This window comes from Pimephales promelas, chromosome 3, assembly GCF_988280905.1.
Source record: "Pimephales promelas chromosome 3, fPimPro1.hap1.1, whole genome shotgun sequence".
NCBI classification, from domain to species: domain Eukaryota; kingdom Metazoa; phylum Chordata; class Actinopteri; order Cypriniformes; family Leuciscidae; genus Pimephales; species Pimephales promelas.
Genome location: NC_142771.1, coordinates 38,058,609 through 38,077,021, shown reverse-complemented (window position 1 = coordinate 38,077,021; position 18,413 = coordinate 38,058,609). Strand labels below are relative to the sequence as shown.

The window sequence follows — 18,413 nt, the reverse complement described above, 5'->3', positions numbered from 1 at the left end:
GTGAGCTTAGGGGAGTGTACCGTTCATAGACTAGGCTACCACCATTTTGCATGCTATAGATCAGCTTATTCTGCCTATTTATTTTGTCCTTTTTTGTGTAACCTATGGAAATAATATATTTAAAAATAATATACTTATTTGGCACCCTCGTCCCGATCTTTGGAGACGCCACGTGTGGCTCCTGGATGGGACGAGGCAGGTTTGAGTACCCTGCCACCTGCGGTGGTGGCTACCATCACCTCGCCGAGAAGACCCCAGGTGATGCTCGATCAGTGTCGTGCTTTCCTTCCTGCAAGAAGGGTTGGATCGTAGGCTGTCTCCCTCCACCCTGAAGGTGTACCTGGCCGCTATTGCCGCATATCACGAAGCAGTTGAAGGTAAGTCGCTGGGAAAGCACGACCTGATCGTCAGGTTCCTGAGAGGAGCGAGGAGACTGAATCGTCCTCGTCCTCCTCTCGTACCCTCTTGGGACCTTTCAGTGGTCTTAAATGCCCTGCAGAGGCCTCCCTTTGAGCCTCTGCAATCAGTTGAGATTAAATTCCTGTCAATGAAGATAGCCCTCCTGGTTGCACTGGCCTCCATCAAGAGGGTAGGGGACCTGCACGCATTCTCCATTGACGAAGCGTGCCTGGAATTCGGGCCGGGTTACTCTCACGTGATCCTGAGACCCCAGCCTGGATATGTGCCCAAGGTTCCTACCACTCCCTTCCGGGACCAGGTGGTGAACCTGGAAGCGCTGCCCCTGGAGGAGGCAGACCCAGCCTTGGCACTGCTCTGTCCAGTACGGGCCCTCCGTGCTTACATAGACAGAACGCAGTGTTTCAGGATCTCAGACCAGCTCTTTGTCTGTTATGGTGGGAGCCGGAAGGGAAGGGCTCTCTCAAAGCAGCGGCTGTCTCACTGGATAGTGGAAGCCATTGCTTTGGCTTACCAACAGCAAGGTCGACCGTGCCCCCTTGGTGTGACAGCCCACTCCACCCGGAGTGTGGCTTGCTCTTGGGATCTAGCGCATGTAGCCTCGCTGGCAGACATCTGTAGAGCTGCAGGCTGGGCGACACCAAACACATTCGCCAGATTCTACACCTCCGAGTGGAGCCTGTGTCCTCTCTTGTACTCGCACATCCGGCCAGCACTGGACCCACTCAGGTGTCTTTGCTTGCTCGCCATTCCACTCCACGGACTGGATAAGTGCGATTATTCCTCAGCTGAGCCTTCTATCGAAGCCCTGAGTTCCTCCAGCACTGTTGATGCTGGCGCCAGTGTCTGTTGCCTGTGCGTCGGCTAGGTGCCTCCGTGTGCATGATTCCTTCTGTAACCCCCACATGTGTATTTTCCACTGTAAGCCTCTCTGAGCATGTGTCTTCCCTCGGCAAGCCACCTTGCCTTGCCACCCCTGGAGATAAAATTCTAGCCACCCTACGGGTTGGTTACTCCAGTGTTCTTCCATATGGAGTCCCCTTGGGCCATATGTGTTTTCTTAAGTCCTCCCTACGGTAGGCATACTGCGGCTTATTTCCTCTGAGATATGCTCCCCAGTACCTTGGTATTCCTGTGCTAAGTAGGACTCCTCGTCACGACTAATTTTACGACAAGGGATCAGACTTTAGCAGGGCACTGGAAGACAGCTGTGAAGGTGGGGTGATTACACGGGGGACCCCCATTCTCCGTCATCTGACGTAACTCGGAGTAACTACGAAAGGGAACGTCTCGGTTGTATGTAACCCTCATTCCCTGAGTAGGGAACGGAGACATTACGTCTCCCTGCCACTTCCGCTGTACCTCTTGGTAGACGCCTGAGTTCAGTCTCAGCTCCTCAGCGAAGACATAGCTGCGTTTGCGTCAGCATCCTCCTTTTATACCCATGTGGTGAGGCGGTGATATGCTATGCAAATTCCGCAGACCCATGGCATTTCTTTGCCATTGGCTCGTTTTTTAACACTTGAAGAGGATTGGCTTTCTAGGCGAAACCCCATTCTCCGTCATCCGACGTAACGTCTCCGTTCCCTACTCAGGGAACGAGGGTTACATACGTAACCGAGACTATATTAGTGAACTAATGTAGTGAATAGTGAATGAGGGTATAGTGTTTCAATGTGAACACAGCCTCTGAATGTCGACTTTGAGCGCTTTTAATTCGCATTATATTCCTGTAGGCTTCTTTCTCGAAAATGCAAAGATAACCCAGAATGCATTGTTTTCTGTGGTATATTACTGTTATAATGGAAAATGGTATGATAGTGTCACTTTTTTACAGCAAGGGTTAACAGTGCTTGTCATTATGTTTTGAGACGTGCTTGACTCCATTAGAGCACATAAACACAGCAGTAAAGTGACTCATTTGACCAGGAATGAGGAAGCTGCTTTACATACACTCCTGTTTTACACACGTCACTCAAACACACAAGCAGGAAACCATTTCAACTCCTCAGTTCAGAGAAACAGAAACTGAAGTATTGAGTTGAGTTGTTGTGTGTTTGTGTCCCTGTATCCAGTAAAATGGCTGAAGCTAGAATTTCAGTGGATCAGAATGAGTTCACGTGTCCAGTGTGTCTGGATCTCCTGAAGGATCCAGTGACTATCCACTGTGGACACAGTTACTGTAAGATCTGTATAACAAACTGCTGGGATCAGGAGGATGAGAAGAGCGTCTACAGCTGCCCTCAGTGCAGACAGACCTTCAGTCCAAGACCTGCTTTAGGGAAAAACACCATTCTGGCTGAACTGGTGGAGAAACTGAAGAAGACTAAACTTCCTGCTGACTGTTACGCTGGAGCTGGAGACGTGGAGTGTGACGTCTGTACTGGAAGAAAACACAAAGCCGTCAAGTCCTGTCTGGTGTGTCAGGAGTCTTACTGTCAAACTCATTTTGACCGTCATGAGGAATATCACTCTCGTAAACCACACAAAGTGATTGATGCCACTGGACGACTGCAGGACATGATCTGCCGTAAACATGATAAAGAGCTAGAAATGTTCTGTATCACTGATCAACAGTGCATCTGTGTGTGGTGTAAAGAGAGTGAACATAAAAACCACAAGACTGTATCAACTGCAGCACAGAGGACAGAGAAACAGGTATGAACTGAGAGAGATTGATCACGCAGAAATCAAAGTGTCTTTATTTACTCACTCATTTACTCATGTTGGTCCAAACCGGTTTGACTGAGTTTCTTCTGTGGAATATAAAATATGGTATTTGAAGAATTTCTCATATATTTTCGTTTACACATTGAAAGTCAGTGAGATACAAAAGTTTCAAGCTCCAAAAAGGAAAAAAAGCATAAGAGTAATCGAATAACTAGTGGTTGAAAAAGGAACTGCAAATAATTGTAGGGTACTTCTGAAAAACTAGTTAGAAAAGGTAATGTTAGAAAAATGTACTTGCAGATAATATAATATTAATGAAATGAAAGGCCACTTACTGTAAGTGTCCTTAAAGAGAGTATATAGAGAATACCACAGCAAGTGCTACCACAGGGAGCACGTTGACTCAGCGTGGTTATATCATCACTCGTCCATCGATATATATGCGCCGAGTCAAAGTGCTCCAAAGCACTTGCTCTGGTATTCCGCCATACAATATTGTTATCCATTTTACACGCTTAGAACCCGTCCTTGGTCGAGTTACTCTACTCGTGTAACTGTATTTAAATAGGGAAAACGTGGAGGTGTTTGGTCGCTTCTCTGCTTGGCCCATATTGAATGAACTGGTAAAGAGCTATCAAAGTGTCTCGCGCGCCGGCGCGATTGAGCACACGCACTGAGACGACAGAGGTATGTATCAACTCGTCTTAGTTAAGTGAATAACATAGTTTAATATGAGAAAACGGTGGAGTATCCCTTTAATTGGGTCAAAATGTCCAACGCATTCTCATCCCAAGGCTTCATATACAACGCTTTTGCCAATGCATAGACATCCAACGCACATGGCACCCTTAACATGCTTTGGTTATGGGTAAGTTTAGGTCTGGGGTAGGGTTAGGGTTAGACCAGTAGGAGGCACCTTCTGGCTCATATATATCTGTGTCTCATATTGACGCTAAAGTGTGCCATGTGTGTTGGATGTCTACGCTTTGGCAAAAGCGTCGTATATGACGCCTTGGAATGAGAATGGGCTGAAATGTCACTCTTAAGTTCAGCTAATTGCTTTATATTTACAATTTAACAATAATACATATTTAATTAAAACCAATTAAGTGCAATTATGTTCAAACATTACATTCATTTCACAATTATTTCACAATTATATTCTTTTCAAATGTATCATTTCCAAAATAAGTGCACTTTTTAAAAGAGCCATTTTTTATTCACAAATCAAATCAAATGAAATCATTGATAAACTCATGTATGTGGAGCCCAAATCAAATATGATGACATCAGAAACATCAAACTTCACTGGTGTATGTGTAATGACATCATGATGTTTAGTGACTGTGACGTGAAGAACCAGTGAGGATTGATGTTATTGATGTGTCACCATATTTTAAATAGTTGAGATATTCTTCTAAATATCTTCTGTTGTGTCTCACAATAGAGAGAAAGTCATACAGGTTTGGAGCGACTTGAGGAAGAGTAAATGATGACACTAATGATATAAAACTAGTTACTGATGAAATACATTCATTTCAGGAAACCATGAATCTGTGGTTTGAACCAGACAGTAAAAACTTACCATTCAAGATCTTTAACCTCCAGCAATTCTGGATTCATGTAACTTTAATGTTTGTATGACAGTAGTTTTATGAGTCATTTGCTGTCTTTGTCCTCTAGAAACAGCTGAAGGAGACGCAGATGAAGATCCGTCAGAGAATCCAGCAGAGACAGAAAGATCTTCATCAGCTGAGAGAGGATGTGGAGTCTCATAAGGTGAGTCTGGAGAAGAAGAGAAGTGTGAGACGTCTCAGTTTGGACTCACTGAACTCACTGTGTGATTGTGATGTGTGTGTAACAGCGCTCTGCACACACAGCAGTGGAGGACAGTGAGAAGATCTTCACTGAGATCATCCGCTCCATTGAGAGAAGCCGCTCTGAGGCGACACAGCGGATCAGAGATCAGGAAAAGACTGCAGTGAGTCGAGCTGAAGGACGACTGGAGCGACTGGAGCAGGAGATCAATGATCTGAGGAGGAGAGACGCTGAGCTGGAGCAGCTTTCACACACACAAGATCACATCCAGTTCCTGCAGGTAACAGAGATCTAGGAGAACAGGATCATAGTGGACTTGAGCAAGATCCTGCTATGACAGAGAAACATTTGATGAGAGCAGAATGAGCCGTTGACTGAGATGTTGTCAGGAATTCAGTCAGATTCAGTCGAGTGTTGTGTTATCATATAATCATCAGTCAGACGCTCATCTGATCATCTTCTGTTTAAAGAGACGCACTTACAAAGCCCTGGGAAATGGACCATTAAAAATGAGCTGATTGTGTGAAAGTGCTGGATTGAAGCGAGTCACTGAAGAGAAGTCAAGTCTACAAGAGCCGCACAGATCTGATATAGTGCAGGTTATTGGCTGAAGTGTGGAGATGATGAGTTTTGATTTGTGTTTTCTGTAGAGTTTCCAGTCTCTCTCAGCTCCTCCTGAATCTACAGACGAACCCGACGTTCCCTTCGGTTCTCTCTCCTCTTTTGATGGCGTGAGAGAATCTGTCCGTCAGCTGAGAGACAAACTGGAGGATTTCTGCAAAGAGGAGATCAAGAAGATCTCAGACGGAGGTAAAGTCCTGCGCCTCCTTTATACACACGTGTGAGAAAGAGCCCAAATCTGAACAATCGGATGAACGGATCAATCCGATGTGTGTGTTTTATAAATGAAGCCCCTGGAGATTATTCATCAGCTCTCAGAAATGAGTCCATCATCTAATATCATACAGCATTATATTAGAAATGAATGTATTTGATCTTGTCATTTCTCTTCACACTGTTCATGTCTGTTTATTTCCACAGTCACTTTCACCAACATGAATCCCAAGACCAGGAACGACTTCCTACAATGTGAGTCACTAGAAAACAAGCAGGAAAACTCACTGAGTGTGTTCATGTTCTTCCTGTAGAAGGAGAAATAAATCATGATAGAAGAGTTTTATAATTGATCATGTAAATGAGGATTTGCTCAGGATATCTGATCATCTGTACTGAGACACTGATGATACATTGAACATTGAGTCATGAAGAGTTCAGAGACATTAAAAGATCAGACAGATTCATAATTCCTGTTTCTGATGTGTTTTCTCTCCATCAGATTCCCATCAGCTCACTCTGGATCTGAACACAGTGAATAAATGCCTCCGTCTGTCTGAGAGGAACAGAGTTATTACTAACACTGACACAGAACAGCCGTATCCTGATCATCCAGACAGATTTGAGTGTTATCCTCAGGTGTTGTGTAGAGAGAGTGTGTGTGGACGCTGTTACTGGGAGATTGAGTGGACTGGAGATTATGCTGATATATCAGTGTCATATAAGAGCATCAGCAGGAAGGGATCGGGTCATGAGTGTCTGTTTGGATGTAATGATCAGTCCTGGAGTTTGATCTGCTCTTCCTCCAGTTACTCATTCTGGCACAATAACATGCACACTGATCTCCCTGTAAAGTCCGTCAGCAGAAGAATAGGAGTGTGTGTGGATCACAGTGCAGGAACTCTGTCCTTCTACAGCGTCTCTGACACAATGAGCCTCATCCACACAGTCCAGACCACATTCACTCAGCCGCTCTATCCTGGGTTTGGGGTTGGTTATAAATCATCAGTGAAACTGTGTTGATGTTTCAGAACAGATATAGAGAGATTTTACCCATAATACTTTGAGCCGCACGATAAACCAGTAACAGTGAGATGTTATAGAGACTCTTATTTCCTCTTCATTACATTAATACTGATGAACTTCACTGAAATAAATCAGAATAAATGTGTGCATCAAATCCTCATAGAAGACATAACAGTGTGTGTGTGTGCTTTTCTCATACTGTAACTGTTTTGATTAAAACCTTTAATTTGTTTTTGTTTGTTTTTTTAATAGTGACATAAATACATAAATTATGTGTATTATTATTATCAAAAGTATCTCTCAGTTGAAATGATCAAACACAGGTTCATTACTGAATGATCAGATTGAGGATCGTGTGGTTTTGAAGGAAATAACAGAACTGGTTGTGAACAATGTAAGGAGTGAAGATGTGGAAATGACATTAGTAGTGGAGAAAATAATGCTGGAAAACAATCACAGTTCAAAATGTGAGGAAAATTGTGATGCAGAAGATGAGGGATGAAGAAGCACTTTCTGAGATTTCAGATATTGGGTCACAAGGGATTGAAATTATGAACTCTAGAAGAAATAAATGACTTTCACAACGTTTGATAAAGTTGTTAATGAAATAATTATTTCCAGATGAAAAGGATGCTTATGAAATTAAGGAAAATTCAAATACAAAAATATTTACTCTGTGCTTTTTATTTTCTGTCTGTCTTCTTCTTCTTCTGTATGTGTGTGTGGAGAGTCTGATCATTATGAGAACATTTAAACCTGTGTAAAATCAGGGCATGTGTGTGTAGAGTGTTGCAGAAATTATGATGAAAATTGTAATGTGTGTGAAAACAAGTGAAATAAGTTTGTTTTGTTTTTTTTCTGGAAAATTGTGTCTTTGTTTTAAGAACTGAATGAATGGTTCGAAACTGAATCATTTGAGTGTTAGCAATTGAGAAATACACACCCAAACAGGACACAGTAATACACATCAGTGGCCTAGGCGATATTCATCAACATATATACATATTACATAATACATAAATATATATTTACTAAAACACCCTAATAAATGTGAGACTGTAGTGCTCAGTTTTAAGGGATGCTGCAAAATAATCATTGAATCAGAGCTTGCATTGTCTATAGGCAGTAGGCACACTATACAGAAACATATTCATACATTTACTATAAACAGTTTTAAAAGTGTGTGTGATAATCCAAAATGATGAGTCATTCACAATTCATATTTGGAAATAGACTGAATCAAAACAAGTTCTGCTAGTTAAAGGGCTAATAGCACTTTTATGATGGAGAAATGCACTTTTATGATGGATAGATGCACTTTTATGATGGAGAGATGCACTTTTATGATGGAGAGATGCACTTTTATGATGGACAGACTCACTTTTATGATGGAGAGATGCACTTTTATGATGGACAGACTTACTTTTGATGATGGATAGATGCACTTTTATGATGGAGAGATGCACTTTTATGATGGAGAGATACACTTTTATGATGGAGAGATACACTTTTATGATGGAGAGATGCACTTTTATGATGGAGAGATGCACTTTTATGATGGATAGATGCTCTTTTGTGATGGAGAGATGCACTTTTATGATGGAGAGATGCACTTTTATGATGGAGAGATGCACTTTTATGATGGACAGACTCACTTTTATGATGGAGAGATGCACTTTTATGATGGACAGAATTACTTTTATGATGGATAGATGCACTTTTATGATGGAGAGATGCACTTTTATGATGGACAGACTTACTTTTATGATGGATAGATGCACTTTTATGATGGAGAGATACACTTTTATGATGGAGAGATACACTTTTATGATGGAGAGATGCACTTTTATGATGGAGAGATGCACTTTTATGATGGATAGATGCTCTTTTGTGATGGAGAGATGCACTTTTATGATGGAGAGATGCACTTTTATGATGGAGAGATACACTTTTATGATGGAGAGATACACTTTTATGATGGAGAGATGCACTTTTATGATGGAGAGATACACTTTTATGATGGAGAGATACACTTTTATGATGGAGAGATGCACTTTTATGATGGAGAGATGCACTTTTATGATGGATAGATGCTCTTTTGTGATGGAGAGATGCACTTTTATGATGGAAAGATGCACTTTTATGATGGAGAGATGCACTTTTATGATAGATAGTTGCATCTTTATGATGGATGGATGCACTTTTATGATGGAGAGATGCACTTTTATGACGGAGAGATGCACTTTTATGATAGATAGTTGCACTCTTATGGATGTCAAAACAGAAATAGATTCACTGCCATTATACAGCTTGGAAGAGCCAGGACATTTTTTTATTATTACTCCGATTGTATTCGTCCGAACAAAGAATGTCAAATATACACGTAGGATGGATTGGAGGTTAATGAAATTAAATAATGGTCTAATTTTTATTTTTGTGTGAACTATCTCTTTAAAAAAAAAAAAAAAAATACAGGTACCACTGTTCGCGCATGCGCTTCTCGCTCGTCTTGTTCGGCTGACCCGGAAATAATTGGTTGGCATTAGCAACGTTTCGGCCGAGCCAGGCCTGAATACTGAATACAGACATAGCAGAAGAAAGAGAAATAAACAGGCAGGTTTGAAATTTATGCGTTTTCCATTGTGTGAACATTAGTCTGAACGTTTGGCGCTGCATTCACTGTGTATTCGCTCAGATTGCGTGTGAAGTCAGCATCAGTTTAAAGCTATGAAAACAATGCTAACATGCTAGCTGCCATTATCTCATAAACAATAACAAACACTGAGTCACTGAATTAACGTTACCTTCCAATCATTTTGCTTGTACCAGAAATATAGTATTGACACAAATCGTTCTTTTATATTGTATATTGTACATCAAGATGTTCATGTTAGATATATGTAATGCATTGATGATGCTGCTGCTTATCATATCAATTAATAAACTCTCTGTGTCATTGATTTACTGCATATTTTACTGAAATGCCCTGATGTGGTTCGTCTGAATTACTTTAATCTTACTTTTCCCTCAGAAAACACACTGAAGAACAGGCAAACTTCCCTGTTAAGCCTCACACTGAGATTGTGAGGCAAGAGACTATAACAGAATGACAAGGTAAAGTCGTGAGTCTCTGCTGAGGAGACGCTTCACAACAAAGAGAGATGCATTTTAATATCAAGATATAAATCATTGTTGATTAGACAGTGTAAAGAATGAACTATTTTTACTCACTGCAATAGTGTTTCCAAAGTCATGTGTTTTCATTTTTAATAATGTACATATACTTTGTGTTATATTATCTTGCCATTAAATTACACTACTGGTCCAAAGTTTGGGGTCATTATGATTTTTATTAATGTTTTTGTGAGCATTGGTGAGCACAAGAGACGTCTTTCAAAAACATTTTAAATAATCATAAAATGATTCCAAACTTTTGAACGAGGAACTTACAAAAAACAAAACCAACAAACTAATGAACGCAAGTATTTCTAATAAAACGGCTCTGAGGTAAAGATGGTAAATGGACATTTCTTTTTCTGCTGTAATCAGTCTCTCCGTGTTTCTTTTCCTTTTTGAGAAGTTGTGGAAACCTAATAATCATGTAATCTGTTGTCTCTCATTCACTTCTATGGACGATGTTTCTATCATGACTTCTGTGAACCCCGGAAATGTGCAACTTAGGCTTCATATTCAAATGTTAAACTACTGTAAAAGCAGTTTCTGCTGAATTGAACTTTTCCATTTTCAGCTAACTGGTTTCAGTTAAACATCTTGAAACGCTCTGCATTTCTTAGGGGCCGTTTACACGACAACGTTCTTAACTAAAAACTGAAAACTTTATAAATGTTTTGGCCGTTCATTCATTTACACAACAATGGTGTTTTGGGAGCCTGAAACAGGTTTCACAGTGCAAGTTTTTGAAAACGACACCCTTACTTGTCTAAAGTACTCTGTGTAAACTACTACAATGTGAATTTGCGTGTGTTTCTCTATGCCATCTACTGGCCTGGCATCAATTATTATTACTCTTTATTTCAGACCTATGGGCCCATATCCGATAACAATACATACAGACATCGATTTACAAACAACACACACATTTACACAATAATACAGTGATTCTATTCATTTTCATGGATTGTTGTGAAAACACAAAGGAAAGACTTTTCTGATTTTTGTACATTGTAATGTAACCATACACTAAACCTTGGGGAAAAATACTTTTTAAATAATACTACACAAAATATATGAGTGGAAGTGAAAAAACAAAAACACTAGTATGTATATAAGTACAGTTCCTAGTTTAATAAAGCATCTTGTCATAATGAAGCATTATTCAATGTTTTTGTGTGTTCTCCAGCTCCTCCACCCCTAGAATGCACACGTACAAGAGGACGTCCAGCCCTCGATCGCCAACGAATACAGGAGAGCTTTTCACACCAGCACACGAGGAAAATGTGCGCTTCATTCATGACAGTAAGACACGACACACACCTTTATAGCTGAGCACCATTTTCACCTTGAAAACGTGTGATTTCCCAGACCTGAGAGTATCACTGAAACTATGAAATATGTAAAAAGCATGGGAATATGTCATTTTTGCTGTAGTTGCTGTTCTTTGTCAAAGTTTCGTTCTTCGCAAAATATTAAAGATTAAGTGGACATGTGAATTAAATGTCGTTAAGCCAATATTAGACGAGGATTTGATCTATGAAACCATATAATCACTTGCTTTTGACATATTGTACTTGAAGTCATTTTAAAAGGCTTAGGTCTTTGCTGAGGTCTATTTTTATTACCACAAAAATATCCAATTCATTTATTAATCGGTAAAATAGTCAACCGATTACTTGATTAGCAAAATAAAGTTAGTGACAGCCCATATAGCACTTTATACACAATCAGCTTTACAATATTAAACATGAAAAACGTTGTCAGTTTCGCTTTCAATTATAATTATAACTTTAAAAAAAACAAATCTGTAAAATATTTTTCTCTACAAAAAGGTTTGTGAACCACTGCTTTGCTTTATGGATCTTTATGTCTTTACAGATTCGTTTTTAAAAATCATTATCATGTGCAAGTCATTGAAATGAATCGAATCGGTCTAAAAAGTGTAGGAGCTCTTGATTTCAAGACATTAATGTTGTGATGCTTCTTTTTTGTGTGTTTTCTCTCCAGCGTGGCTTTGTGTTTTGAGAGACATTAAATCCCCACAACACAGTGAACGCAATGATCGTGGACCACAGGAGTATGTGGAGAAAAACCCAAATCCCAACCTACATTGTAAGTTTATTTTCAAGTAAACGTTCCTCAAGACTAAACATTTGCTATTACGATTCCATGTCAAATTAACCAAATGTCAGAATCTTCCGCAATTTTTCTAAAGACGGACAAACGTAAGTAGTGATGAAAGCCAAAATATGAAATATAATGGCTGTACATTTGCTGAGAAATACACTGTTTTGTATTTTTGTAGATTACATGTGGGTAAAAATGACTTTAGAAATGACATTATTTTATTTTTACACATAGATTGGAAGGTCTATTAGTTAAATCTGTTGACTTTAGCTATCTTTGTTTCTTTATATGCCAACAGTGACAGTTAAAAAAATGTCAAAAACACTTGTGTTTTTTTTGCTTGTGACTCTAGACGTAATAAATAAGGATATCTTAATATCCTTTTAAATTCTGGTTCTTTTTTTAATAAGAAATACATTTTACAGACAGAAACTACATGCTTATACATTCATCCTCACATTCATACCCCAGAACATACATGCGAAAAGATAGACACACTTTACAAACATATTACGACAGAAGAATAAATATGATATGAAAAAGATCGGAAAAACTACAAAATTTCATATAATTATAATATACATAGAATATTACTCCATTTTTTATTATATTCATCCATTCTATTTTTACTTTCTGCTATTATCTTTTCCAAACGAAGATGTTTTCGAAGGTAGTTTTCTTTTGTTAAATACCATTTTATTAATAGGGAAAATGTTTATTTTTAAAACAAAAACATCATCGAGCTTGTGTTTAGATCACTTTAAGAATGTTATAAGGTCAATTCTGGTTTTTAACACACTTTTCCTTTTGGTATCCTCATTTTAAGGATATATATATGCTACAATCCCAGAGATATATAGATCTTAATGCGGCTCCATGAGTAAATTCGTCTATTGTTCACATATTCATTGGTCAAAAACCAAATGTGGGTCACTTTTAGAGCGACATGCATGACAACTTTGAAAAAGGAGTATTTATGGACTCGGACAGGTATGTTCAATGCAATTGTGTTGATATAGAAACAACATGAGATACATTTCTAGTTTCAACATTATTTGTTGTTCAGATATTCCTCTTTAAAAGAGAACAAAGTGAACCACATTTGGTTTTTGACCATTAAAGTGTGTGTTATTGACCAATTTGCCGCATTAAGATCTCCATATCTCTGGGATTGTATCATGTGGGGCCTTTAAATAATGAAAGTTTATTAAGAATGAGAATATTTAAAGGAGCAATGTGTGACTTTTAGCGACATCTAGTGGTTCGGTTGCGAGTTTGCACCAGGTTTGCACTAAGGGCTCCGCCCACTGCTCACCCCTCCCTTTCGAAGAAGCTACGGTTGCGAAAACGGGACAAACATCTCGTCGGCTGAGACAGCAGAGAATAGCCAGAGTAAGCCAAGAGTGTGTAACATTGTCACTGTTTCTGTACCACAGTCCATTATAAACCACATCATCGATACTGTTTACAAAGCCATAGTCAGGTGAGGATCAAGGGTTTTAATATATAATTTAATAAAATAATAATCAGCTGATTGTCTCACAAACGTAACCTGCAGCACATTTCTCCCCACATACTGTAGCAAACCCATAATACAGCGAGGGAGCAGCTATATATTTTTTCTAACAGGGTAGTAATAGTTTAGCTGGCTAATATGAGCTGTTACTGTGGCTGAGCTGGGACGCGTCTGCATGAGTCCAAAGGTCGGAACTGCGCGCGCTGTTACAATCATGTCATCTCCGCATCCCATAGATACTATTTACTACACACAATAGGCTTTTTTTCTCTGATTTTTAAAATTCTTCGCGATCGACTTTAGTGATAAAAGACTTTAGTAAAAGTCTCTATCGACGGGTTAGTGATTCCTGTAACGTACTGTTTTACGGTCAATGACATGAATACTAATCATCAGCTGTCTCACGAACGTAACAGCACATCTATCCCCAACATAACAAACCCATAACACAGCGAGGGAGAACTAAGTTACATGAAACAATCCCAAATACATATTTTACACCACTCACAAGGGAAAAGTCACTACTCACGGAGTGTAAGGCTAGCTTCCAGCTTTCCGCTACTTCTCTTTCAAGGTAGTGATGAAACGCGTTCTGTAGCGCTGTTTGTTCGCGTTCGGCTACGGTAGGAATATGACGTCACAACATGGCGACCTTCATAGAAGGGGATTCCCGCGGTTATGGAGCTATTAATGTCTCATTCTAAGGTAATAAAAACATTACGGCTAATTAAGTAAGTTCTTTATACACCACTGAAAACATAGTTATGGATGTCATATTGCATTTCTGTTAATAGATACTCAACTTTGTTACACATTGCACCTTTAAGGATAGTAAGTTACAGGCATACAATGAAGATGGCTAAAGTCAACATGTTTTACCAATAGACCTTCCAATCTCTGTAAAAATAAAACAATGATCCTGCCATCTTTCTAAAGTCATTTTAACCCCTGTAATTTGACTCCAAATCTCAGGTGAAATTGTCAGATTCCTCAACAAATATTCAGATATTTTGGCTGTCTTCTTCATTTCTGTATTTCTGTCACCAGAAGTAGATTTTCCCATTTATTCAGAAAATGTTAAAGGTGTAGTTCACTTTAAAAAACGAAAAAACTTTTCCTGATAATTTACTCACCCCCATGTCATCCAAGATGTCCATGTCTTTCTTTCTTCAGTCGAAAAGAAATTAAGGTTTTTGATGAGAACATCCCAGGATTTTTCTCCATATAATGGACTTCAATGGGGTCCAAATGGTTCACGTCCAAAAGACAGTTTCAGTGCAAACTGTTCAAACGGCTTTAAATGATTCCAAATGATGAATAAGGGTCTTATCAAGCGAAACGATCGCTCATTTAATAAATAAATAACAATATTTAAGTTTTATAAGCTCAAATGGTCGCCTTGCTCTGTTCTGTGATGCGCGTTCGTGACTCTCCTTTTTAAACTCGTTCATCAAAATGAACAAATCTTTTTCCGAGTCATTTGGTTCATTCAACGAACGAAATGAACAAGTTGACTCTGGAAAAGATTCGTTCATTCGTTTATTCAACGTCTGAAATAGTTTAAAGCCCTTTAAACAGTTTGCAGTTTGCACTGAAACTGTCTTTTGGACCTTGAACAGTTTGGTTCCCATTGAAGTCCATTATATGGAGAAAAATCCTGGAATGTTTTCATCAAAAACCTTAATTTCTTTTCGACTGAAGAAAGAATGACATGGACATCTTGGATGACATGGGGGTGAGTAATTTTTCAGCAAAAAATGTTTAAAAGTGAACTACTCCTTTAAGCGCTTGTTTTTAAATGTGTCCGCTTCATTTCTCGTCTATTGTGTCCCTCAGCTTTTATACCAGTGGACCTGAGTGACCTTAAGAAGAGGAACACACAAGACTCCAAGAAGTCTTAGACCATTCCCTCTCTTCCTGCTTCTCCAGTTCCTCGTCCGCCCTTTTACATTCGGGACCTTTTTACTCTCTCAGTCTTCTGCCGGCCCACAAAGAGCCACGAGCCGGGATATCGGGCCGCCCAACTCTCTTCTCTGCCTCTTGGACCCGTGGTCTGGACTTACAGGCTGACGTCTATTTATGAGTCACGGTTTCAGAGCCGTTTGAGCGGCCATTCCCTGTTTTTCATGCTCATCCGGGCTCTCTGATCTTGCTTTTTATTATATTTTTTTGCACATGGGGATAATAACAGACGGATCTTTTTTCTTTCTCCATGAGTTTTGTGTAGATTCTTCTTCATTTGCACTTTTTTTGATGGTGAGATGACAAACGGGAAAGGCACAGAACTGTTAAACTGTTTGGAGCGACTCTACACAAACTTTCTCTGAATGGGACGCAGTCCTGGGATTTACTCCTTTTTTTTTTTAAACCATCTTCATCTCCCGCTGAGGAGTGACTGACTGTTGAGTTAGTAGATTCATAGATCGATCCATCGATTAGAAGAAGTAGAAAGCTTTGTCTGATAGGACAGGTATGTTTGGCTTCGGCAAATATTTTTAGTAGATGTACCGCCATTTTTAACTATACAGCGATTCCTCCAAGAACTTTTAAGTAGGCTTTTCCACATCTTTCCTTCCCAGGCTTCAAAATAAAATGAAAATAAAGGTTGCTTTTATTCTATGTCAGCCTCTCTGCATTGTGTTTATGTCCTGGAGTTTTTTTTTTTTTTGTATCTGTAATGTTTAGCAGATAAATGCGTTTGTAAATATGCTATCCTTCTTTTCTGGAAATGATTCGTAAATCCTCTCACACACATCTTCAGCTCATGGCCGTGATCAAATGTGTGTCTCTAAGCAAACACTCTTTAGAAATCCAGCCGTTTGCATTTAAGACTCATTTAGGGAGGATCTAGGTTTTATTAAGCCATAATGTTTGGTGATTTATATTATCTTGATTTTTTGGAGGCTACTGTAAAAGTGAGAATAGTTCAGGTAAGTGATCGTGATTCTGCAGATAATATGATCTCAAACGCCCTTGTTAAACATTTCACAAGTCCCTTATGTATGTTTATGTGTTTCATACTACACATTTATTAAAAACACTCATTTTTAGTATAGAAAGTTAAATTAGTTTCTTATTTGGTTGTTTCAGACATGATTCATGATGAGGATAAATAATTTAAGGGAAAATGAACAAAGGTTATTCAATAATGCCACTGATTTTAGGCTTCTGTTTATGTATATAGTATTCTTATTCATAAAAACTATTTTTGTGAGCCTTACAATTAGTATATTCACATTAAAATATTTATTTCTAGTTTGGAAAGGTCGAAAGGCAATACACCTGAAAGTCAGTGTGAAAATCATAACTCTTACGCTAACTAATAATATCTTGAAGAAAATCTACAACGTTGAGTCTTGCATTGCTATTAAATCATATTATAATGGTCTTGATTTCAATTGCATCTATATATAATATCTATGTATATTGGGGTTATTCTCATTCATAAAAACTGTAATTTTATAAGTGAGGCTTACTGTTGCTATTTACATTTCGGTGAGATTGGAAAGCTCGAAAACCAAAACGCCTGAAAGTCAGTGAGACAATAAAAACTCTTACTAGTCCAGTCATTTTAAGCCAAAATGGGGGTCAACCTAAAACAAATTGCAACAGAAGCAAACTCAAACTGATTGGTATCCTCAATATGTCCTGAGTAAGAGAAAAAAAAGCCCCGAAGAATCCCATTTGGGGAAAGTTTTGAAAAAGACCCAAAGATAGCCGATTCATTTTACTCAAGTGAATAAGGTCAAATTTTAACCTTTAGATATTACCATGAATATTACTGAGTTGATTTACTCACGTGAATAGGGTCGAATTTTAACCTTTAGATATTACCATGACAATTTCTGAGTTGATTACAGCAAGACAAACAAACAAAATGTATTGCAAGTTTTTTAATACTTTTTATTGTTTGTTAACATGGTCAAACGGTGCATAATTCAATTAGGTATGTGCTAATTTGCATAACACAACAGATCTAAACATTGGCCAGGTGAAGATGGAAGAGATTCAGTCAATCATTAAGGTTCACTCAGTCACTCAGAAAGACTTCCTTTTGTTTCTCATTCAGACACTTTTTATTTAACCTATACACTTTGTCTTTAGCATTCTCCTGTTCTTCCCTCAGACTCGTCCCCCAGAAACAGTCCCAAACTCTATCTCTGCAATTATAATTAATTAAGGCCGGTTTCTAAAGTCCTTCTTCCAACCTTTATCGATGGGTAGCCTAAATATGTTCCATTCAGACCTTAACATTCAGTAGTTTACTGTAGCCTATATGTCAACACGATTCAGCAAGACATCTTCACCTACCCAATGTTTTGATCTGTTGTGATATTTATTCAAAATTAGCACATAAGTATTTAGATTATGCACTGTTTGCCCATGTTAACAAACAAAACTTGTAATACATTTTGTGTTTGTCTTGACTCTTGATGTAAGTAATTAACTCAGTAATTTTCATGGTGATGAAGGTTCACATGTTTACCATATTCACGTGAATAGGTTATATTTGGGTCTTTTTCGAAACTTTCCCCAAATGGGATTCTTCGGGGCTTTTTCAAGACATATTGAGGATACAAAATCAGTTGAGTTTGCCTCTGTTGCAATTTATTCAAACTTTTTTCATAAAATGACTGAACTATACACACTAACATAACATTTTTAAAGAAAGCCTACAGTCCATAGACTGTAAAAAAACAGTCTTGCGTTACATTCAAACCATAATAAATAAACACCGCGTTCCTGCCGTGAGGAATTTAAACCGGAAGCGCTCGTTACGCAGTGTACGTCATCAGCGTTCCCGCTATAAATGCGTCACCCGGCGAGGGGA

General features: G+C 38.7%; 2 protein-coding genes across 3 annotated transcripts; both read left to right on the top strand.

Annotated features, from left to right (window-relative positions):
- The first annotated feature begins 2,425 nt into the window (after window positions 1-2,425).
- LOC120464538 (E3 ubiquitin-protein ligase TRIM16-like) lies at window positions 2,426-7,381 on the top strand. Its single transcript, XM_089128859.1, has 6 exons — window positions 2,426-3,075; window positions 4,771-4,866; window positions 4,952-5,185; window positions 5,556-5,715; window positions 5,947-5,994; window positions 6,242-7,381. Exons 1-6 carry the CDS (start codon window positions 2,497-2,499, stop codon window positions 6,760-6,762), a joined length of 1,638 nt encoding a protein of 545 aa, XP_088984985.1. The 5' UTR covers window positions 2,426-2,496; the 3' UTR covers window positions 6,763-7,381.
- A 1,895-nt stretch (window positions 7,382-9,276) lies between these two features.
- On the top strand, window positions 9,277-16,201 carry mcrip1 (MAPK regulated corepressor interacting protein 1). 2 transcript variants are annotated; one of them, XM_039662217.2, is made up of 5 exons: window positions 9,277-9,378; window positions 9,797-9,879; window positions 11,126-11,241; window positions 11,947-12,051; window positions 15,419-16,201. In XM_039662217.2, exons 2-5 carry the CDS (start codon window positions 9,872-9,874, stop codon window positions 15,481-15,483), a joined length of 294 nt encoding a protein of 97 aa, XP_039518151.1. In that variant the 5' UTR covers window positions 9,277-9,378; window positions 9,797-9,871; the 3' UTR covers window positions 15,484-16,201. The 2 variants fall into 2 exon arrangements, with proteins under 2 accessions (XP_039518151.1, XP_039518149.1); XM_039662215.2 differs by having other exon boundaries at window positions 9,285-9,382.
- The last annotated feature ends 2,212 nt before the right edge of the window (window positions 16,202-18,413 follow it).